Source organism: Nanorana parkeri, unplaced genomic scaffold (genome assembly GCF_000935625.1).
Source record: "Nanorana parkeri isolate BGI_ZX_2015 unplaced genomic scaffold, ASM93562v1 scaffold19, whole genome shotgun sequence".
Classification (NCBI taxonomy): domain Eukaryota; kingdom Metazoa; phylum Chordata; class Amphibia; order Anura; family Dicroglossidae; genus Nanorana; species Nanorana parkeri.
In genome coordinates, this window is record NW_017306287.1 from 2711261 (window position 1) to 2736063 (window position 24803).

Here is a 24803-nt window from a genome sequence, read left to right on the forward strand (position 1 = left end):
TTAAAGGAGAACTATGAGATGAGTGATTTCCACTCACCTCATAGTTCTAGCCGACCTGTGACAATGAGACTGTCACAGGTCGGCTCAGTAGATCGGGAGGTGAGCGAACACATACCAGGTTCGCTCACCTTCCGATCCTGTCACGGCTCTCTGCCATGACAGGGGAGTTGCTGGATTCCCCTCTCCCCGCTCCGATCTGCCAGCGCTGACTGGCGGAACGGACGGGGGAGGGGGCGGGTACAGCTGGCTCTGCCTCTAGATAGGCAGAGCCAGCTGTCACTCACGCAGCTGGGCGGATCCCGTTATCTACATCGGGATCCGCTCCGGCTGCTGCGTCTCAGTATACCGCGAGCTGTAGCTCGCGGTATACTGAGCTTAGGGTAACGAGAGGACGTTAGTTTGTGTCCTCCCGTTACCCTAAGGAGAACTATGGGGAAAAGCCCTAACCCCATAGTTCTCCTTTAAGTATCTGAATTTGACTTGGTATCAGCCTCTTGCAGTCTATTGTACAGCAGATCTCAGAGAGGGGGGAGAGAAGCAGCACAAAAGAGAAGCATGCTAAGGGCATGCAAATAGGAGGAGAGAGCAGCATGACACACATCGGTCTGCAACTGTAACACTTTGGATTGTGTGTACTCAAATCAATCAATCAATTCGATTCTTATTATTATCAAATCAGCATGACAAAATGACATCTGATATCTTATTTGTTATTATCATCAGCATAGGGCTTCACTTATCAAAGTACTTAAGGGAAGAATTGTCTAAAGCTAGCCATACGCGGCTATCGCCCCACAGGAACTGTCCATAATTGGAGCTGTGTATGGCTGTCATTAGGCATTATGAGTTAGCGAGAGCAGCCAATAATTCCTTCTCTCATTAGGGCTAATATACTGTATATAACCTGTAATTCTCACCAATGGTAGTAACAGTGGTTTCCGTGCTTGCCCCATATGTCACCTCACCAGACAAGACATTTTGGTTAAAAAAGGGGGTACGATTTAGAACCTTGGTTCTCAACTGGTGGGTCGTGACCCAAAAGGGGATCGCGACCCCATGTTCAGTGGGTCGCCGCGTGACTTCTACTTTTCTAGGTGAAAAGCTCATCAGCCTCCCCCTAGCGCAGCACTATCAGTTCTTGCGCCAAACAGCCATTCAAAATATGCTGGCAGGTGCCGAGTGTCAGCTTAAGGTGGAATGGGCAGGGGCAATGGCCGTGAGGGAGCTACATCTATACATACAGCTCCCTCATGTGTCCTATAGAGGTGCCTGGACCAGAGTGATGTCACATTCTGGCTGCCTACAGGGCACGCAAAGGGATCTGTACAAGCAATGAACATATGGATGGAGCTCCGTCACAGTACAGCAGCCCACACTGGACCCTAGGATGATGATCAACTCCAGTTATCATATGGTAGGGAGACTGGGTGGATCTTTTGAATGGCACCCCAAACGCACCTCCCACCCACAGTTTGATCGCCCGGACCGGAATGTGTTGAGAAAGGTATCATAATGATGACAGCTCCTTGCTGCCATAATGGAGGCAGGACCCTCTCATGTCTTTATGTTGAAGGACACTCTGTATAAGAAAAGTGTGGTTGGAAAGCCTGAAACCTTCACTTGCCTACCCCCTTGGGCCTTATTTATCAAAGAGCACCAGGGAAGGCTTGTCAGAGATTCATCTGAAAGCCACATAAAAGCTCTCTGACAAAAGAGCTGTCTCACTCAACTCATTGCAGCCAATCAAATCCAAAACTGTACCAGAAAATTACAATTGGAGATATAAAGTTTGAATCTGATTGATTGCTGTGACCTGGATGAGTCATTATCTTCTACAGCCTGCTGAGAAATGTCTAATCTCAGATAGGTTAGAGACACCGTCATTAGGATATAAGCCTTCTTACAGCCGTGTCTCTTTAAAATACATGTACTATGCCTACTACAATTACCATTAATGCCTGTAGAGTTGCAGTCTTTAGCAACTGACCCCTCCGGGTGTGTTGGTTGCCTGCGTCCCCCTAAGGTCACTATTGTGTTAGAGCTGCGGGAACACACTAGTAACATAGAGGCCTTTCGCCCAACAGCCATTATATTACTGGTGTGTTCCCACAGCTCTGACTCAATAGTGACCTTGCAGCTGGCAGGTAGAACCACAGCGCACGTTGGGGAGATGCAGGCGTCCAACACACCCGGATGTGTCAAATGCTGAAGATTCTGCTGACAATTGTAGCTTTGTAAGTGAGAAATTCTTTCTATTCAATAGAGGCAGAGCTAGGTTATCCACAAGGCAACCTAGGCAGCAGTCTAGATCCTGGTGGATGCCAGCTACAACCTTCATGCTTCTGCAACAAACTAACAGGAATGCCCAACTGGTCAAAGTACCTGCTTGGGTACAATTGCTTGTAGGTAGCTGGTGCCTGATAGGGTCACGGCAGTACGTAGTATGCAAATGGAATGGCTTCTTTGTGCCTATTGCTATCCTTATTAATGTCAATCAAAGTGATGGTGGGGCAAAGTTGCAACCTTGCCAAGTGCCCCATTTGGCCTTATTCCATCCATGAATGGAAGTTGAACATTTAAAAAGAAAACACATATCCTAACAATAGTGTCTCTTTAAATAATGAAGGATACACATAGACCGATCTCCATTGGTGGTGAGAATTGGGCTGATTGAGGGGCAATAACAATCACTCCCAACTGTCGGAGAAACAATCTACTCTTCTATTAAGAAAAGGGGATAAAGCCCTCACTGTACGGGCGTCAGGTTCATTTATCAGCTGAATCATGAAGAAGATAGGGAAGTATCTGGGTATCGTGGCAGAAAAGGACGGGCAGATGTCCCACCGCCTGGTGCTCTCAGTGAGGCATCTGTCAGTCCGTGGCCACCCTCAGGCCCACTTATGTGGTTCCTGCTTCCAGTTCTAGCACACAGCACTCGGGATACACTTGACAGCCATTGGCAATCTCTCAGATAAGTGACAACTTTTGTTCCCTTTTAGACACCTTTACAGGAGGATGCACAGCGTTAAGTTAACGCAAGACGTTCAATCCCCTGACAACTGTGAATGTGGCAGTTGTCAGGGGAACTTGGAAAAACTCTCTGTGTCTGTCAGCCATTTTGAACGCTGTTTTGCAAACAACAAGTTTCTTTGTCTCTACGACAACACAAAGACAATGGGTTCATTTGCTGAGTGAAAAAAAGAATTGGGGACAAATGACTAAAATGTTATAACCATTAAATAATTTGTAGGGGGGAGGGGGGGGAGTACAGTAAAGTCTTTGTCCTTTCTTTACATGAATCAGACAACAATGATGACGTCAAAATGAGTTCACGCTCCGAACAGTTGTGACTATAAATGACGGCTAGTATTCTTCTTCTTATTTTTATTATTATTATTTTTGCACACTGAGGGGGATATGTATCAATTCTGAAAGGCAATGCTAAACAGTATACTGTAAGTCGGATGGATTTACTAGAATATTGCAGCTTGATTTTTAAAATCCTTCCTCAGCTGCTTTGAAGTAAAACTGTGACAGAGTAAAACCCGACCCCAACCACTTCTGAACTGTGCATCTCTTTAGACCACTTTAAATAATGCGGGGTCTCAGTTGCGCTGTGCAGGGTCTCACCAGGGCTGTGCAGAATCTCAGAAGGCTGTGCAGGGTCTCACCAGGGTTGTATGGCATCTCAGAAGGCTGTGCAGGGTCTCACCAGGGTTGTATGGCATCTCAGAAGGCTGTGCAGGGTCTCACCAGGGTTGTATGGCATCTCAGAAGGCTGTGCAGGGTCTCACCAGGGTTGTATGGCATCTCAGAAGGCTGTGCAGGGTCTCACCAGGGTTGTATGGCATCTCAGAAGGCTGTGCAGGGTCTCACCAGGGTTGTATGGCATCTCAGAAGGCTGTGCAGGGTCTCACCAGGGCTCTGCAGCATCTCAGGTGAGCTGTGCAGGGTCTCAAGTGGGCTGTGCAGGGTCTCGGGTGCGCTATGCAGGGTCTTACCGGGGCTGTGTGGCATCTAAGACGGCTGTGCAGGGTAGCACCAGGGCTGTGTAGCGTCTCAAGTGGGCTGTGCGGGTTCTCAGGTGGGCTGTGCGGGGTCTTGGGTGGGCTGTTCAGGGTCTCAGGTGCATTGTGCAGGGTCTCACCAGGCCTTGGGGTTCCCCAGGAAGGAGAAGGAGGAGATGTACGGTGGGCGCTGTAGACAGGACAGCATGCACAGGACCTCAGGCAGCTGCTTCCTTTTAAAAATTTGAAGCGTCGGTATTGGCTTTTAGTATCAGGGAATTTTCATGAGTACAAGTACTCATAAAAATGCTCAGTATCGGCACCGGTACCGATATCAGTATCGGTGCATCCCTAATTTAGATGAACGTTTTTGTTCAGCTTTAAATGACAATTACTGTTAATTGCACTTTTCCCTTTAGTTTACTGTAAGTGTACATCATCTGAGAAGCACATTTATTTGTCTTTAGTTTACAGTTTAAAGTTTATCTAATTGAATTGATCATTTTGAACCCCTCTGTAGGGAGTAGGTGTAGGGAGTTACTCATCCTTTCCATTCAACCGTTATGTAATACTTGCTTGGATGTGGAGGGATATCTCCTGAAAGATTCATATTTAAGGCACACTGTAATCTACATATCCTGTTTATTCTATAATTATATCCTGATTGAACCTGTGATCTTCTAGATGTATGGTTCTCTTCTTATCCTGCCTACTTGGCTTCCGTATGTGCTGCACTTATCTTGATAAAGGTTTCCTGCAATATGAAGGGGAGGAAAATGAAATGTATCTTCAATGCAATTAGAATACAAACCTGATTTTGACTTGATTTTAGCCTCTGGTAATCCCCTCTAAACTGGAAAAGGGGGTCAGGACTTGGGGCCAATCAGGTGTGCTGCATTCACATCTGTATACAAGGAACAGGAGAAGAGGAACAGAAGGATGAGCTCATTAGTCTCATACAGATTCTTCATCCAATCACAGGCTAGGGGCAGAGAGGCGACCTACTTGTGCTGCATAACTTCAGGAGAGAAAAGTCAGGTCTCCAGCTTGACTGTGCTGGGTAGACCTCAGAACTGGATGGACAGAAATGTAAATCTTTAGGCAGGTAAATCAGTTCCCTTGTATGTATTGCATCTGTATATGTATCTGTTGGCCTGGAGTTTATATTTAAATAAATGCATTCTCCTAGACCAGCTGCTGAATTTTATTATGATAAGGTTGTGTATATGGCTGTTACATGCCATGAGATTATTCAGTATAAGTGTACCTGTCATGGTGCTTTGAACCAGCATTCACAGAAAGGCAGCCCATACATGCTTTGCATGGGATCCTATGGAGAGCCGCTCATATATGGAACTGAAGTGATATACACTTTATTGAATGTTTGCAGTCTGATCCAAAATAATCTTTTGGCACTTAATATAGCAGCTAACCAGATTTCTGTTTATTTTTTTGGGACATTGCCAACACAACGTTGCCTATATTTAATGGGTGTTTGGGGGGGTATTTTTTGCTATTTTAACTTTTTTTTTTTGTCTTTAGCAAATATAATAAAGCAATTATTTTTATTTAGGGAATACTCAGAAGCTGAAGTGACCATATCACTTTTTCCTCTTTTGTTAAAGGAGAACTATGGGGTCAGTGTTTTTCCCCATAGTTCTCCTTGGGGTAACGGGAGGACACAAACTAGCGTCCTCCCGTTACCCTAAGCTCAGTATACTGTGAGCTGTAGCTCGCGGTATACTGAGACGCCGCAGCCGGAGCGGATCCCGACATCGATGTCGAAATCCGCCCAGCTGCGTGAGTGACAGCTGGCTCTGCCTATCTAGAGGCAGAGCCAGCTGTACCCGCCCCCTCCCCCGTCCGTTCTGCCAGTCAGCACTGGAGGATCGGAGCGGGGAGAGGGGAATCCAGCCCCTCCCCCTGTCACAATAATAAAGCCCATCCATTCCCCTGGCAATGCTGTGCACGATTAGGTAAAGCACACCATTGCTACACGTTCCTGGTCAATTGATCAGACAAATATTGCATCAAACACAAAATGGCTGCCTATTCCCAAAGTAGTAGAACAGCTTGTGGAGACAGGGCCGTCCCTACTGTATAATGAGGCAGCCTTAGGTGGTTGCCTCAGATGGCATCTCATTGGGGAATGGCCGGGTGGTGGTGGGGAAGGGGGACATTTGGGGGCCAGCCACAGTGTTCCAGGTTGCCCTTAACAACCTGTGATGCTCTATGTGGCTTCCTGCCCAGTTCACTGATGTCACAAGCTGAGCGGGGATGGTCTGGCTTGCATCCTGCCAAACTCCTGGCAACCAGTGATGTCAGTGAGCTTGGCGAGACCACTGGAGAGCTGCCCCCCCTAACGACAAATCAGTACTACAACGGCGCACCCCCCAGTGACCATTCTCTGCCAGCACCTCAACACCCCCCCCCAAATGACAGCACATCACCTCAGGCGGCAAATACTTTAGGAACAGCCCTGTGTGAAGAGAAGCATGGGGGCTGACATTGCTAGCCTCTTTCTAAAAATGCTGGTTGTGTGGCTTCAACACTTTTGCATCACAGACCTGAAACCAGCACACCATAAGTAGATGCCAAATACATGTCAAAATGCCTTGTTTGTATACGTTCTCTGGGTCAGTGACTCAAAAAGAGGCCAACACAGCAGAACAGCCATGAAAAGAAGATTCTGAAAAGGAGAGGTCGGCAATGGCAGCCTCCAGTAATTCTTTCATGACAGGTGTAGTTTATGGGGATGTTACAGACGCCTTGCAGGTCTGTACCTGAGGTGTAACTGTATGCTGAGCGCTTTATTCAGATGTCATTAAAAGGCTACCCCCTGGGGAGGATTCTGTATCATCTGCTGCCTGTACAGGTGTGCAATCAATAGGTCAGGAAGGTGGGGGGGGGGGGGGGGTGAGGCCGCATCTGGGTGTGCACTGAGGTGTGGCTGTACAAGCAATAGCCGGAGGCTGACATTCTACACTCATCATTACATTGTTCATGTGCAGATCTACACTGACAGCTCACTGAGTAAGTACATCTGCACCGAGCCATTGGAAATACAAGGCTTTTCCTAAACTGGTGATTCTTGACTATTTCATTGGGTCAACAATCAACACTAACTGATTTTGCATTGTGTAATTCTGTTGTTAATATTACTTGCAATATGAGTTGCAGGGACCCTAGATTACCAAGAGCAGTTGTGACTATGGCAATGACCCAACGAACTGTATAGGAGATGACAACAGTTGTCACTGTTACGTAGACCGGGATGGGATAATGTGTACAGCATAGTGTCATGTGCAACCGGAACTGGCTTTTGTGGACCAAAAACGTATTTTGTTGGAACAGAACAGAATTGCATGTAGACAAAAACAGAGTTGTGTGTGTACAGAACAGAAATGTGTGAAGGTGGAATAGAATGATGTGGAGAGAATATAAAAGCCTATGTGCAAATGTCTGTCAATAGAATAGAACTGTATGTAAATAGGATTCTGTGGACATCATAATAGTGAGCAGGAGCATAGGAACAAGAATGGCAGTAATGGGAGCTGTGACCGGGCTTCTGGTCTATGGGGGTAAGAGCTAGACCCATTTGCTGTCCCCTAAGGCTGCAATTACATGGAAAGTTATGGGATTCCCATGGCATTGGCAAGAACCTACAGATTATTGTGGGAGAAATGCAGATGTCTCCATTCAGATACGGCTGCTGTACCTGTTCAAGTTAAAGACAGGGTGTCAGTAGCAGTCTGCATGTCATCATACATGGAATGATTACATGCGGTTTGGGATAAATGATTGTCCCTGTATGTATCTATCCTGCATCCAGGGACAGTCATCTATCCCATACTGAATGTGATCGTTCCATGTATGTTTACATGTGAGCTGCCGCTGATACGACTTCAATGAGTACAGCGGATGCCTCTGAATGGGGATACCTGGGATTCCTCCCACAAGAATCTGTAGGTTCCGCAGGAATCCTTAAACACAGCATAAGCTATGATTTGATCAGGGTCATATGATAACAGGGTCAAGGGTGATATGATATCACATGACCAAATGAAGCAGACACATGGGAAGCATCACTGAGCTCCCCACCATTCACCAGCAGCTTCCCTATTGACCTCTGCTTTGGAGGATCTTCTTATTACAGCATTTCTCTGCCTGGTGGGGTTTGCTTTATTGTGAATGTTACTAAGAGGTAGTAAGGGGGTGGTAGTTGGGTAATGAGGTGCGGAGACATTGCCATCAAGAGGAGGATACAGTAAAGCTGACGGTAAAGCTGACCATGCACCAGTAGACTTTGGTGCCTTCGATTTTCTAATAGATAATGGAGACAAATCGATCAATGTTGATTGTAGTGACAAAAAAAATAGAAGGATGGAAATTTTTTCTTGAACAGATAAAAGTCTAACCGTAATGAGTTAACTCCATCAATTCCCAATATCAAATGAAACTTCGAACAACACTTGTCAAGTCTCTGATGGCATTATCAAAGGTTCGTTCCAGTGTATGGCCAATTTTGGACTTAGTAGGGGGCCCGGAATATAATTTGTACCAGTGCCCCTCCAACCATAGATACAATGTTGTGGTAAATTAAGACTAAAGTGAAGGGGGGCTCCTGATGTAAAGGGGGAACTCTGATCTGAAGGGGGCTCCTGATATGAAGGGGGCTCCTGATGTAAAGGGGAACTCTGATGTGAAGGGGGCTCTTGATGTAAAGGGGGAACTCTGATGTGAATGGGGCTCCTGATATAAAGGGGGCTGCTGATGTAAAAGGGGCGCCTGATGTGAAGGAGGGCTCCTGATGTGAAGAGGGGTCCTGATGTGAAGAGGGCTCCTGATGTGAAGGGGGCTCCTGATGTAAAGGGGGAACTCTGATCTGAAGGGGGCTCCTGATATGAAGGGGGGCTCCTGATGTAAAGGGGAACTCTGATGTGAAGGGGGCTCTTGATGTAAAGGGGGAACTTTGATGTGAAGGGGCTCCTAATATAAAGGGGTAAAAGATAGATCTGATGTAAAAGGGGCGCCTGATGTGAAGGAGGGCTCCTGATGTGAAGGGGGCTCCAATGTGAATGGGGGACTCTGATGTGAAAGGGGTGTTCCTGATGTGAAGGGGGGACTCTGATGTGAAGGGGGCTACTGATGTGAAGGGGGGGAGGGCTACGGATGCAAAGGGTGACTGATGTGAAGGGAGAAATCTTGATTTGAAGGGGCACTTCGATGTAAATGTGGAAACCCACTTTTTTGTGTGTTTTTGTGTGGGTTCCCCCTTAAAATATATAACATTTTACACAGGGGGTGCCTCAAGAATTTGCATACTTTTAAAGGGTGCCGTGACTGATCTAAGCGCGCGTGTGTGTGTGTGTGTCACAGTACCTATCCTCAGTGTCATTTCAAGCTTGTAATTATGATCATGTGATTGTTTTCTCCTCAGCAATTCACACTCTTTAAATGCACATTGCTACATCCTTTGTGTCAGCTACTCCAGGTGACACATGAAAGATCATTATCCGGGTGTCACCAGGCTGTCTCATTCAGACAAAACTGTGTATGCGTTATGTACATGATATCATTGCACTTCTTTTCCTGTTAAAGCCATATGGATTGTGTTTCATAAACAAGCCCACACATAGCTCGCTGTTAGTAAACACAGTTTTTCGGTTTCATTGTATATCCTCAGCCATTCGGTGCTACCGATACTTGGTTCATTTTTACCTCACATCTGGGTCTTTATGAAGTCATGTGCAGTGTACAGAAAATGCATGTGACCTTACAAAGCGATTATAAAATGTATATAAATGTGTGCGGAGCAATGTCACCTGTCTTGGGTGTCTCTAGCGTTAACTATGTCACATTTGTTTGTGCCCTTTTTTTTCTTTTTATCATGCAAAAGAAGATGCATTTAGGGTTAAACCTGGTGGCCATATGTCTTGTTTTTGCATAAGGGGAAATGTGCGATTTTGTTTTCTATAGCTCTTCAGCTTTTACTTTGGCTTTGCTCATAAGCTCTACAGCCGGGTAGGGTACCTGGTCCTACTCAGCTGATTAATAAAGCACCGAGGGTGGGGGGAGAGAGAGAGAGAGAGAGATCTTAGATAGATAGATGGATCTGAGATAGATAGATAGATAGATCTGAGATAGATAGATAGATAGATAGACAGATAGATCTGAGATAGATAGATATATAGATCTGAGATAGATAGATAGATAGATAGACAGATAGATCTGAGATAGATAGATATATAGATCTGAGATAGATAGATAGATAGATAGACAGATAGATCTGAGATAGATAGATCTGAGATAGATAGATGGATAGATAGATAGATCTGAGATAGATAGATAGATAGATAGATAGATAGATAGATAGATAGATAGATAGACCTATGAGACGGATAAAGACTTAGAAAATAGATGCGTCCGTAGGTTGACAGACGGACATGAGATACAGGGTGACATAATACACATCTATGGCACAAATAGTTGGACAGACAGACAAACAGTCCGGTTCATAGATATAGAATTTTATTGCTTTTATTGTCCAAATCAAGCTGCTGAAAGAGGACCTCTGATTGGCTGCCGCAGGGCTGTCATCACCATGGCATTATATACCCCCCTTTGTGTAGAATGGGTGAGGTGCAGGCAGGCAGCGAGGGGTTAATCCCCCTGTTAGGTGATCTATGAAATATCTGTTGGGCTATGAGAGGTTCAGGAACCTGACACTGTGCAGACAATGGGGCCAGGGGTGGAATTCAATCCGCTTCATTTTGCTGGCTCTCCCACCGCAGGGTGACACGATGACAAGAGGACTGACTGTACTCTGAATGTGGAGATCACACAGACACAGGAGACCAATTCTGCCTTAACCCCCTGCACGCCGCTGCAAAGAATGCCGCCACCACCGCTGACGTTCTCCGCTCAGCTATAGAACGTTCGCTCATTATGCTTGGGGGGGGTTTTTTGTTCCCGTCACCACGCAGTGACACAATGACCGAGATTGTACATAGGGTAGATGTACAAGGGGAAATGGAACAAAAGCCGCCTTAGAATATCACATTGTAAAAGTATATGAGATCAAGGGTGCGATTTGCTATATAATCAGGCTGGGAGGATACAGCTTGGCGGATGTAATAGATTGACACGATTGTATGAAGGGCTTTTCACCGATCCGCAGATTGATTTTATCCAACACGTAGAGCGGAGATTTTCCAGCCTGTCCTCAGGCCTCGCCGCCGCCGCCGTTCACGTTTTGTGGCTTTCCAGGAGAAAAAACTGAGCTGCTCGGTTCAATGAGCGATTAAAGCTCCTGTTCTCCAGATAGGAGATCTACAAAACACATTATTGGTTCCTGTTGGCTTTTTTTTTTTGATAAATGTTAACCGAAGATCAGGGATTTAGGTTCTGTTCAGACAAATCGCAATTTAACACGCGTATTGGAACACGCATGTGCCGTTGTTTTTAATGGAGCTAGTTCACATCCGTGTGCTGTGTTGACAAGCGTTGGCCAAAAAAGTGCAGCTCCTTTTGTTAGTGCGTCCACCAGGGCCAGACTAACATAGGGGCTACTTGAGTGCCAGCTCCAGGCCCACTATTAAAAATAGGCCAAACCAGCCTGGATCACCTTGGTGTGCCCAATGGCAATCTGGGCCGGCAAAGTTGATCACAATCAATCAGGAGAGGCACCGAAGGCTCTCTAATCAGGTATATTAGGCAGCCACTCACTGGGGCCTCATGGAGGAGTGAGCGGCCGCCTAATTAGAGAGCCACTGTGCTTTAATTTTTCGGGAAATTTCAAGGAAAATTACAGGCCACTGGTGGTGACTGAGATACCGCTGCTGAACACCAGGGCCAGCCGCAAGACAAGGAGAAATTTTATTGGTCAGAAAAATTACAGAACTAGGGCACACGCGTGTTGAGCCTAGCACGCCTCCGACAGCTGAGACCGCATCCGATATTCTAACGAGTTACAGAAAAATTATAGAACACCGCCTCTGCTGCTTCCTATCTGACCAACCAACAGCACCAGGCCCATGATGCTCTTATTCCAGCCCTGGCGTCCACGCGTGTTGTAAGCCCTATTAATGGCAATGGCACCGCATGGAAATGCACCTAACATGCAATTTAGCCCCCATTCACAATTAAGCGATACCGACGAGCATTTTTGCACACGCAAATGAGCATTTTCATGTGTTTTCAAGCTTCAGCCATTTTTGTCTTGGTCAATGAAAAGCAGTATCATCTATGACATTGTATGTCATCATCATCATCATCGTCCTTGTACCTGCTTCCTGGTTTTCCTGTGTGGTGTTGTGTTGTCTTGTGCTATAGTAGCTCACTGTCTGGGAAAACTTCACGCCCAATTTCTTCCCATGCCCTCTGCCGCTTGCCATGGTTCTTGTGATGGGCATCACTGGGGTCATAGGGGTTTTTGTGGGTCCTCACTAGGCAGGTGAAAGTTCCCACATCCAAGATGGACACTCCTGAACCCTCCATTTTGTTCGCAGGCCTGAGGTTGCAAGGAGGAGGAAACCAATTATTAGAGGCTAAAACACGCATTTTCAGACGCTCCTATTGTAGTCTATGGGGCCAAAAACGCGTGATTCTACTCAAAAAATAGCTTGTGTACTTTCGCCCAAACAGCAGCACAACATTCAGGTGTGATCAGGCACCATTGAATATAATGGGAATAGGGTTGCGATCTTTTTTTCAAGTGAAACCATGGGTCATGGGTGAGGACATGGGTCGTGTCTTATTCATATGTAAATAGTGCCACCCATTCATATGTATATATCACAGTCAAGACTATTTTCAGTGGGGGGCATTAGCCCCTATCTTAATTTTGGTTGCCCCTGTCTGCCTGACATCTTGTGCCTGGGTTTTTGCTGCCATGAAACCCGGAAACAGCATTCAAAACCCGGACTGTCCGGGTGAATCCTGGACAGGTGGCAACCCTAAATGAGGATCTTTATGTTGGGTGTCGTTGTGCTTTGGGAAACATGCAGCAAATCGCTCATGTGTGACCAGTCTCTTCTACAGCAACCTTACTCAATATTTTATTGGCGGACAGAACCCTAAAAAGTACAGCGAAACGAATGAAAATGCACATCAACACGCATGTAAATGCACCTTAAAAACACGCATGAAAATGTATAAGAACGCATAAGGTGTGATCCCAGTCTACAGGCCCCATTGATACATGAGCCTGCGTAACAAACGCATTTTCATGCTTTGTGGAAAGTAGGCAGGCAACTAATTTTGTATGGGATGACATCACACTTCAACATACAAGAGACGCACATGCAGCATTTTTGAGAATGCAACGCACTACAATGAACGCTATGGGCGCTGTGATGCTCTGTAGCTCAGTCGCTTTGGCAGCTACTGTATGTGCGCGTTGGGTGCCATTCTAAATCAATGGTACAACAGTACGCATATTACCGTGTGGTAACGTGTATTGAAGTAAGGGTCACCTCAACGCACAAGTTTGATGGCAGCCTTAAAGGAAACCAATCATTGAAGAAACATGGAGGCTGCTATTTCTGCCCTCCTACTGAAAAAGGTTGTTTTCTGGCTGTCAGGCTGACCCTCATAACAAGTATGCAGATAATGACTGATGACTTAGCTCTGACTTTTCTGCTCATGTGTTGTGTAGTAGTAAGGGGGGGACATTTGCAGCATAACAACAATACAATATAATACTGAATATTATGACACTTTATATCAGGGCCTATCTACACTGCAGGCTTCACATGGGATTAGAATTGTCATTAGCTGCAACCAATCAATGATACAGTACTGTATTGTCTTAGCATGTTCTATGTTGAATTTGCCTCAACAACCTAATGGGCCCCCCTTCCACCCCCAGGCCCCATAGTAGCCGCCTGGGCTGCTATCAGTGGCGTCACAAGGGGGGTGCGGCACGCACCCGGGTGACACCATTGGAAGGGTTACACTAAAATGACTGACAGTCATTTTGGTGTCACCCTCTATAAAAAGTCGGGCACTCGGTTATGGACCGAGAGCCCGACAGTGTCAGGAGAGAGGGGGGGACCCGGCGGCATACCTCATCCCGCCAGGTGAACGTCCCCCTCCTCTCTCTGCCGGTGTTCTATGAGTAGGAGATCTCGACAGAACACCGGCGGCCATCACTAATATGGCCGCTGGCAGGCCCCAATTAGATGACTGCGCATGTGCGATGACGTCACAGCGGGGGGTCACCCGGTCTCCGCTCCGGATGACACCCGGCCCTCGGGACCCCCCTGGCTGCTATGGCTATAGTTATGCCACTGCTCTAGATAAATATTCAACTCAGTAGCTCTAGACTCTTCTGTGTGTCTGCTCACTGCAAATAGTCATTCAAAATGGCTGCACTTATTGTCAATTGACTGACATTGGCCATCATTTGTTACTTTATGTACTTAGTACACTGCCGCATGTCTAAGCACTCCATCTTGGTAACAAATTTACATGCGGAAAACCCCCCCATTGCACAGACATTATGGGTTAACATTATGAAAACATTGCCAGAAGCCTAGAATGATCACTGGCTGGATAAAAGTGACTGATTAAAATAGGTGAAACATTAGCCAGCGCTGTGTTCCATCAATTACCTCCGTGTCTGCATTACTGAAGTCACAGTTGGACATTGATAGAAGGCCTGACTGTGATCGGACACTGCACATCAATGAGAAATGAGATTCTCTCTATATATTAGCTGTATGATTGGTATATCGATAGTGTTCTGAGTATATAGACTCACCTCCTGCCTAACTCAGCCTTTCCTTTTGCTTACATCCTTTGTCATTCTAAATGGTTATATTACAAGGAGCTGTTGGGTTGACTGTGACAAACGTCATGAAGATGTAGCATATACGGGTGTTAGTGATGGCATACCTCCCAATGAGAAAGAGGGGTACCTTCCAGGACAATATATCTAGGCAATGGACATACTCCCGCAGACCATTACCAATTTATATCCCCAAATTATTGGTTAAACCCAGAAGTGTTTTTCTGTATATTGGCTTTTAAAAATAGCAAACATGTTAAGAGGTAAGATCAAAATGTTAATGCAAAATAACACATTTGATAGTTAAATAGAACCTTTTCATAGATATCTGTACATCAGACCGAAAGGAGGGACAACTAGACATGTAACCCAGATAGCAAGGATAACTTGCTACAAACTTGTGGCAGGGTGAAATTGTAATTTTTGTTAACTTGCTGCACACATTCCTGGCAAGTTGTAGACTTGCAGAACACTTGCAGCACAAGTTCTAGGCGACACTTTTTGAATTTGTAGCAAATTTGCTTAGCAAGTCTATAGCAAGATTCCTGCAGGTCTTAGCAAGAGCTCTGCAAGCTCGCTGGTCTGGAGACTTGCTGTAATTGTGCAACAAAATTGTGAAGCTTGGCAAGTCTGCAATAGTTTAGTAAGTAATTTTCAAACTTGCAGCACAATTACTTGCTATCTGGGTAAGCTGCGAAAAAATTCGGTGCAATTCGTATATTTTGTTATTTCGGGATTCAGGATCCGAAATTCAATTCAGTTCGGGTTTCAAATCGGTTCTAATTTTCATTAGTTTCGTATGCGTTTTCGAATATTCGTTGCGAATACCACAGAAAACCATATACAGATATTAATACAAAAGCTGAATCTCCCAGACCCGAATGGCATTCAGGATCCGAATTTCTGAATTGCATTTGGGAGTTCCTGAATGCCATTTGGGTCTGGGAGCCATATACATATATTACTAAAGCTGAGGCTCACAGACCCAAATGGCATTCGAGAGCTCCCGAATGCTATTTGGAAATTTGGATCCCAAATGCTATTTGGGTCTGGGATCCATTTACATATATTACTAAAGCTGAGGCTCCCCAGACCCAAATAACATTTGGGAGCTCCCGAATGTAATTAGAAAATTCTGATCCTGAATGCCCTTCGGGTCTAGGAGCCTCACCTTTAGTATTATATGTATATACTGTATATGGCTCCCATGTTGCCGTAACGAAAATTCATGTTCAAACTCATTTGGATGCATTAAACCGAAAAACACATCTGATTGGCCAGAAAAGTGACATGTCCCATTCAGTCTAGTTTTTGAATGAAATTCGGATGAGATCCGAAATTCGGAAACGGAAATTTGGATTCGGACAATTTCGGATGCATTGGGATTAGAAAATTTGCATGTGTCCGAATGTCCGAAAATTCATGCGAATTTTGATTAGGAAACAAAACGAATCGCACATTTCTAGGGACAAATGAGGAGGAAAGAGGGACAGTGGGATTTGGTTCCAAAAGAACTTCATAGAATCCCATCGCACTCCTGACCGGATACAACCCAAAACATCGGGTGGGTGCTGTAATGATTGTGGGTGCCTCCGCAAATCAAGTACAAATTCCAAAAATAGTCACCAGCACACCAAAGCGAATTCTGTCAATTCATCTTTATTGACAAAATAACCATTTCGTTCCCTTCTTCAGGCAAACAGAGTGAATTTTGTCAATAAAGAAGAATTGACAGAATTTGCTTTGGTGTGCTGGTGACTATTTTTGGAATTTGTACTTGGTTCCAAAAGAGGGACAGTTGGGAGGTATGGGGATGGTGTCTGTTCTTGGAATGCTGCATTTCTGAAAAATATCCTATCAGTCGTATAAGTCTAGTCCCAGCAGGGCTGCCATTTGAATATCCTGGGCCCCATACCATGTAGACGTCAAGGCCGGTGCGTCCTTTTTACCTCATATAATGTTATTATGTCAGTCCTGCACCTTACAAACCTTCCCTTTAAGCTGGTGCCTTAAGTGTATGTAAACCCTAACAATGAACTTTTCTTATTGTTTCCATTTTGGTCTGTTTAATATACCATTGGAAGCATTTTGGTAATTTCATTTTTTAAGTGCAAAAACAACTATTTGACTTAACAAGGGCTGTGAATGGGCAGGCAAGAGAGTGTAGAATTCCTGCATAGGGTTTTGCAGACATCGCTCCCAAAATGCTGCCATTGACCTCGCATTAGGGGACACGGAATTGGGAGTCCCAAACAGGGAGCTGTCCTGTGTCCTCTGTGTTTTCGCAGATAGGCCTCATAGTTCTTATATTGAACTGCAGAATGGTTAGCTTTTATGCTGTAGAGATCTGAGAATGAAATTGGTTGAGTAGTTTAGCAAAAGACACAGGGAGGGCTAACAACAGGGTTTGTTCTAAATGCTGTGTGTTGTCAGCCTACAACAGAATTTAGGAGCTGAGGGCATTTCTGGGAGATCAGTATAAGGGATACAACTTGGAAACATATGTATGTATAGCAGAGATTTACTGCATATTTTTTTTATTTTGCCTTGACATACACTTTAAGTGACCAGATGGATGACACCATCAAAACATGAACCACATAAGCATGCATCTTCACCAACACACCTTTATCTATAGGAAGACTTTTTTTTGGAAAGACATCACAGGCCGAGGTTTCGAAACCACACAGGATCCCTTTATGGAGGCAAAGGAATCCTGAGTGGTACGGAAACATCAATCTGTAATGGCTATGTTTTTTACTTCCTTATCCACCTCTACACAAGATGGTAAGTTGTAGTGCTACACTCTAGGGGAGATGTAGGGAAGCCTGATCTGCATTCATATATTGGGCCCATCAATCAAAGTATTGAAGCCATTGGATTGTTGATACAACTAGGTAACTAGTGTGGCCATAAGGAGATGTTTTCATATATATATATGTGTGTGTATTAATAGCATTGCCCATTTGTTGCATATGTATGATTGCAATTGCCCATTTGTTGTCCACATATTGTCATGATTTCCCGATTGTTGATCTATCTTATCATGACTTACCCATGTTTAGGGCTACAATACCATTTGTATGTGTGACCAAGTCAGTGCTGTATGTTTTGGGGACCATATTACCACCATTATCAAAGGCCTGTCATGATCAAACCACACCCCCCAAAAACTCCCTGCAGAATCTCAGCCCCAGGGGGCTCCAAAAGTTCCCAGGTTTGCTTATCACTGAGACATATTATTTGGAAGAAGTTAGCCTAGTAAAGTTTTTAAAGGGCATCTCAAGTAACAGTGCCTTAAAGGGACCAGTCAATCATTCCTCAACAAGGCTTCCTGTCATTAGTGTATCAGGTGTTATGACCTTATGATCGGTCTGTTTGCACTGTTTTTATCTCTTGCTATCTGTAAACCAGTGCAGAAAAAAACCTTATCCATGCTGTGTAATAATCTCCCAACTTGCTGGCCTCCTCCTCCCACGAGGCCCTGCTGCCAAAGGCCGCGGAAGTAGAAGAGCAGATGTCTCTCAGAAGCCCGCCTCCAAAGTAATCTAAGACTGGCAGGAGTCTTTCATTCCCATTGCCAAGTCCATTTGTGCAGCAACACTTGCAGTCTAGATTGCGGAGCCCAAGAAATTCACTTGTCACTGCTTACCTTCTCAAGATAACACACATTTATATTGATTTCACTTTGTGTCCCTTTCTGTTTGTCCTAGTCACCATTGGCAGTGGAATTGAAGTTTAGGGAACATCCAAACTTTTGAGTTGTCTCCAGAATAGCAATAGAGGGGAAATCTTAAAATGGGGACATATGAATAGAGGGGAAATCTTCAAAAGGGGCATAAGTTCTGGTGATAACTGTCTGAGAGAGGATTTTGTTGTTTTAGAGACTTTGAAAGGGAAAGTAAAAGAAAATCCTACATTTTAGGTTGTCATCAGAACAGGAATAAATAGGAAATCTTCCAATTGGAGCACTAGTTCTAGTGATCGTGCTGACAACCAGGGTTCCCTTTGTTTTTGAGGGATTTTCTGTCACTTCCTGTTGTGTCTACAGGACAGGGAGTGAAGGTATATCTCGCAAATGACCAAGAAGAAGCATGCAGATCCGAGGTCTTGATATCATTGTCACGTCAGCTTCTGCCTACTTGTTGCTGGTCAGTGACTCATAAAGTATTAAAGCCAGAGAAACCAAGCTAACTAGCATTTTCAGAAACAGATTAGCACCAGCAGCCTATTCATTTTTTCTCAAGGGAGGTTTACTTTTAAAGGAACTTCCAGTCCTATGACTTAATCTGGTTTAGTCAGAATTGCCAAGTCACATATAATGTAGCTTTTTCTTGCCGTTAAGAAACAAAAGTGCTGGTTCTCTCACATGCCCTAAAGTATAGGTAGCCTATATCACATTTCTACTATGGGCATTGTGGGTTTTTTATGTCATTAGAGACAACAGAGAATCTTTTACAGTCAGCCAAACACTGTCTGGTAGACTTGGCATTGGGCAGCACTACCAAGCCGTTTAAAGACCTGAACAGTGCAAGCTAAAAAAAGACAATCAGATGACAAAGGACTAGTCAGCAGTATTGCCTGTGGGCTCCCTGCAGCTGATCTTTTCCCCTTAACTGAATTACCATGCCTCGTTCTGCACTTCTTTGTGTGGAGGCAACCATCTTATTAGAGTAGACAAGCATTGCTTTCTCAGGCCAGGACTGCCCTTATGATGACTGGTGGTGGAATGATCAGTAGACAGCAAGCCCACATCTACAGATTGAAAGAAATAACCACAGGGAGGTGCTTGACTTACAGGTCTTCAGGTACCGCTTCCTCTCCAGCAAGGAGAACAATGATCAGCACAGTAGTGGCTTCACCAAATCTCCTGAGACTAGCAGTGACAGGCAGCAGTGTCATGGATTAGTGTTTATCAACCGTTTTTCAGTCATGGCACCTTTTAAAAGCATGCAAAAGCTCAAGGCACCCCCAGTCTAAAATGTAAAAATAAAAAAAAAGTGTGGTTCTCCCCCTCCAAAATAAATACCAAACCCTTATCCTAGACAGGGGTGTGGCTGGTATGGATTTTAAAGCGGGACCCCATGCAAAAACAATAAAAAGCTTATGTGGAGTTTCCCACTTTCACATCAGAGTCCCCCCTTAACATCAGGAGACCCATTCACATCAGAGTCTGTGCATTCATATCAGGAGACCCCTTCACATCAGAGTCCCCCCTTAACATCAGGAGACCCATTCACATCAGAGTCTGTGCATTCATATCAGGAGACCCCTTCACATAAGAGTCCCCCCTTAACATCAGGAGACCCATTCGCATCAGAGTCTGTGCATTCATATCAGGAGACCCCTTCACATCAGAGTCCCACCTTAACATCAGGAGACCCTCACGTCAGAGTCTGTGCATTCATATCAGGGGCCCTCTTCACCTCAGAGCCCCCCCCTTCACATCAGAGCCCCTCCTTTCACATCAGAGCCCCCCCTTAAAATAAGGAGACCCCTTCACATAAGAGTCTGTGCTTTCATATCAGGAGCCCTCTTCACATCAGTGAACCCCACCCCCTTTCTCTTCAGAAGCCCCCTTTCACATCCGGAGCCCACTTTATATCAGAGTCCCCATCTTCACATCAGGAGCTCCCTTCGCATTAGAGTTTCCCCCTTCCTCATCAGAAACTCCCTCTTCACATCAGGAGCCCCCTTTGCATCTGAGTCGCCTTCTTTCTCATCAGAAACCCCCTTCATATCAGAAACCATCTTTACATCAGAGTCCTCCCCATTCTTATCAGAAGTCCCGCCTTCACATCAGGTGCCCCCATTACATCAGGAGCCCCCTTCACATCAGAACCCCCCATTCTCATCAGAAGCCCCCCCCTTGACATTAGAGTCCCCCTTTATCTAAAATTTGAAGGCACCCCTGACAAAGCCTGAAAGCACCGCAGGGTTTCATGGCACCCTGGTTGAGAAAGGCGTTCTTAGATAATTTCACAGTACAGATATACAAGTGTGAGTCTGGAGCCACAGGAGTGACTAGGTGCGGGAAGTGAACAGCTATTTTTCAGGAGGAGATCAAGAAATGTAGATTTTTCAGAGTACTGCTTTGGCACAATGGGAGGAATGTATCAAAATTGGAGCAGACAAAATCTGCTATATGGCAGATTGGTTGCCTATGGCAACCAATCAGCTTCTCTCTTTAGTTTCTTCAGTTAAGGTTTGAAAATGAAAGAGAGAAGCTGATTGGTTGCCATGCACAACTGCTCCAGATTTGTTCTGCTCCAGTTTTGATAAATTCCCCTCAATGTATTTCTGGATGTTTCCCATATAACAGCTCATCTTAACTTCATTCAGGTTCACTTTTGAAAGCGTTATTAAAATTAAACTGGTTCTCTATATCTAAAAAACATTTGCAGGTTTTAAGAAATTCAACACCCTAAGAAAGAAAGAGAGCAAACCACTTAAGAAACGACCATTGCCCTGATGTTTTTATAGCCCTGCGGCATTTAGCAATAAAGAAGATCAAAGCCGTGTGTGCCGCGCAGCTTCTGTACATTTCATTTAAGGTGACAGACTTTTTTCAAAATAGCAAACCTAGAAAACAGTGAAAACGTCGGGCCAAGCAGCTAAATACTTATATAAAAGCCGTATTACTTGCCAAAAAAATCTGCAAATCTGTGCAGCCAGTTAAGTAACCTTGGTGCCCCTGCCACGCAGCACAGCCATCAACATCATTGACCTCCACAGCAGCAGGGACTCAGCTTGATGAAAACACACCCCAGTCTGCTGATTGGACAATGAAGGAGCAGCGGCACAGTACATACTTTAAACTACGTTTCTCTATGTGATAATATGTACATCTTGTCCATGTATTATTCCAGTATCCTGATCCTGATTAATATAGCAAGACCTGTGTGTGTGTTTTCCTGCAGTGTAAACATGAGTGCCGGCTCGGTGGACCAGGAACCGACTCGAAAGCTGGGCTGCTGTGGTGTCCCTGTGATTACAGAAGATATGCAGGCTCTAGCCATCCGCAGCTTGTCCGGGGGTGAAGTACAGAAGCACTATGAATTCATCCGGGAATTGGGGAAGGGGACATATGGCAGAGTGGAGCTTGTGTCCCATAAGAGTACAGGTAAGGACAATTCAAGGGACAAACAACACACCGGGAGATACATTGATACTATGCATATCCAATAGTGGTGGTATGTGCATCTGGACTTATTTTGCTTCAACAGTTGGAGGCTTCAGACCCTTAAAATATTTAACGGTGAAAGTTGTTGGTGAGAGATCTGCCAGTCATCAAACACATTGGGTCCAGAAGTCAACATAGAGTAGCGGCTCATGTGCATTTTTCCACTTTTATACAAGAAGGATCAGGTCTCACAGATAGACCTTTCATGAGTTGGACTTCTCTGTGTAGCATAACAGCACATATGTTTTTTTTTTTTAGTTTTAGATAAAGTAGGTTTCCCTTTGCTTCATGTTCTGGAGAAACAACAGGAAATAGGAGAAAATCCCCCCAAAGTAAGGAAAATGCCCATCTTACATACAGTAGTTGTCACTAGGCATGAGGTTTTTCCACCACCATGGGTTTTTGGATGAAATAGTTTTCCTTTTGCTTCCCGTTTGTTTCCAACATGAAATAGGAGAAAATCTCCCGCAAGTGAGTAAAATTCCTATCTTAGATAGTTGTCACTAGACATGAAGTTGGGGTTTGCAACTATGATGGGTTTTTGGATAAAGTAGGTTCCTCTTTGTTTCCTGTTCTTGACATACATCAGAAAAAAGGAGAAAATCCCTCCAAAGTAAGGAAAATTCCCATCTTACACAGTTGTCACTAGGCATGAGGTTTTTCCACCACCATGTGTTTTTGGATGAAATCATTTTCTCTTTGCTTTCTGTCTGTTTCTTTTTCTGAAAACACAACAGGAAATAGGAGAAAATCTCCAGCAAGTGAGGAAAATTCCTATCTTAGATAGTTGTCACTAAACATGAAGTTGGGGTTTGCCACTACCATGGTTTTTGGATAAAGTAAGTTCCCCTTTGTTTGCTGTTCTGGACATACAACAGGAAATAGGAGGATATCTCCCCAATGTTAGGAAAATTCCCATCATAGATAGTTGTGACTAGCCATGAGTTTCAGATTTGTTACCCCCATGGGTTCTCCTAGATTGGTAAAGTTTGCAACTTGTAGAGTTTGGGCCAAAAACTTTGCAGGTTTTCCCCCAGAAATCAGGAAACCCTATTATTTAATGCATAGTCTTTGCCCGTAGCCAATTGGGTCAGGAAAACCAAAAATATGATAGAATAACCCTAGATAACCCAGCCGCCTTTCTGTAAAGTGGGAGGGGGGGCTTGCAGCAGCCATATTGTCAGTGTATATTGGTCCTGTTAGGGAGAGATGGCAGTCCTGTGTAGCGAGAGAATCATTTTTCTTTATCCTTATGTTTGAAGGAGCGGGATGAACATTTTTTCTCAAATGACCAAAAATCTAACAGCGAATGTTGTTTTCATTTGAGGAGCTGCATTCATTTTAAAGTCGAATGTTAAATTCAGGTTACATTTTGAACGACATTCGTCAAGTCTCTGATGGCATTATTGAATGTTCTGATGATATTTTTTGTAGGTTCATACGAAAATCTACCCGTGTATACCCAGCTTAACTGTCTTGAAGTCAAGGTTTTCACTTTTACATTTGTCTTCGTCAACCAGGTAACAAGATGGCTCTGAAATTCGTCAACAAGAACAAGACCAAGTTGAAGAGTTTCCTGCGGGAGTTCAGCGTGACCAGTGCTCTTTCCTGCAGCCCTTTCATTATCAGAGCCTTTCATGTCCTCTTCCAGACGGAGGACTGCTACGTCTTCGCTCAGGAGTACGCTCCAGCTGGGGACCTCTTTGATATTATTCCACCACAGGTGAGATCAGTCGCTGTAGGTCACATGATATCTCTCATAAGTCTCTCTGGTTGACTGGGTGTGCATTCAGATGTAGCCAGCATGACACCTCCCCGGAGCATCACGTTGCTTTGTTTCATGTATTTCCTTTTAAGTAGGTTCATATAGTTTTGCTAGTTATGCCACCAGTTCTAGCTAGCAGTATTCGGGTAATGTGAAAAAAATGCCCCCCGGCCAGTGAAAGTTGTGTAAAAAATAAACAAATAAATTGTTAGATGAGAGCCCTTGTTCAGTCATTGAGCTTTTCCTGCTGCAATAAACAGAAGGAACCCAGTGGGATTGAAATCAGTTAATAAATTATGCTGCACTCCTGATGGTACTAGGTGGGTGCTTAAAGTGGTAATGTCTGAGGGCGCCATGCCAAAACCAGGAGGAATGCGAAGTCACCAGCACTTCAGACATTTAATTGCGTCTCACAAATGTATCGTGAAGAACATTGTCACCAACATTTATACCTAGGTCTGGAATGCTGGTGACTTTGCATACCTAGAACCCAGTGGGCTCCACACTGCAGCCTGCAGTTTATGAATAGGCCATGGTGTGCTTATGATATACGCTGTTCATTATAAATTGGCCCCCAAATGCCCTGAGAAGCTTGATATTGGCTTGTGTCCTGGTTTAGCTTACCTCCCAAAGTTTTCAAATGTAAAAGTTAGAGTTGCAGATTAATCTTGGCTTCCAGTTCACCAATATTTAGAAAAAGCCACACCCACCTTCCTTAAGTCTTAGCAATGGTCATATAACTGGGTCTATCATAGTAAGACAGGGATAGGTGGTTGGTATGCTATAATCTAGTGCAGTGGTCAACATTTCAAGTCCAGGCCTTACGAGTTACTCGCCACCAGTTGCCCACCTAACCCCTACCCTGCCCCGGCCTTAACTCCGCCCCTAAACACACCCTCTTACATAATCTTATAAATTACACTGTTTTATTTTTTTTGCATAATAAAGATACAAAAATAAATATTAACAACAACTTTAACAATATTACCATAAAGCTCCCTGCCCCCACATATAAAATAATACACTCTCCCCCCTGTTCCATGCCCCCCACATATA

At 44.5% G+C, this 24803-nt stretch overlaps 1 protein-coding gene across 1 annotated transcript in view; it reads left to right on the plus strand.

The window, feature by feature from the left end:
- The window catches only part of SBK1 (SH3 domain binding kinase 1), a 32643-nt gene that overhangs the window by 6191 nt on the left and 1649 nt on the right, over positions 1 to 24803 (plus strand). Inside the window, exons 2-3 of the mRNA XM_018561457.1 lie at positions 21720 to 21922; positions 23503 to 23705. Coding sequence (XP_018416959.1) covers positions 21727 to 21922; positions 23503 to 23705 — 399 coding nt within the window. The 5' untranslated portion in view covers positions 21720 to 21726. The remainder of the gene's footprint in view (positions 1 to 21719; positions 21923 to 23502; positions 23706 to 24803) is intronic.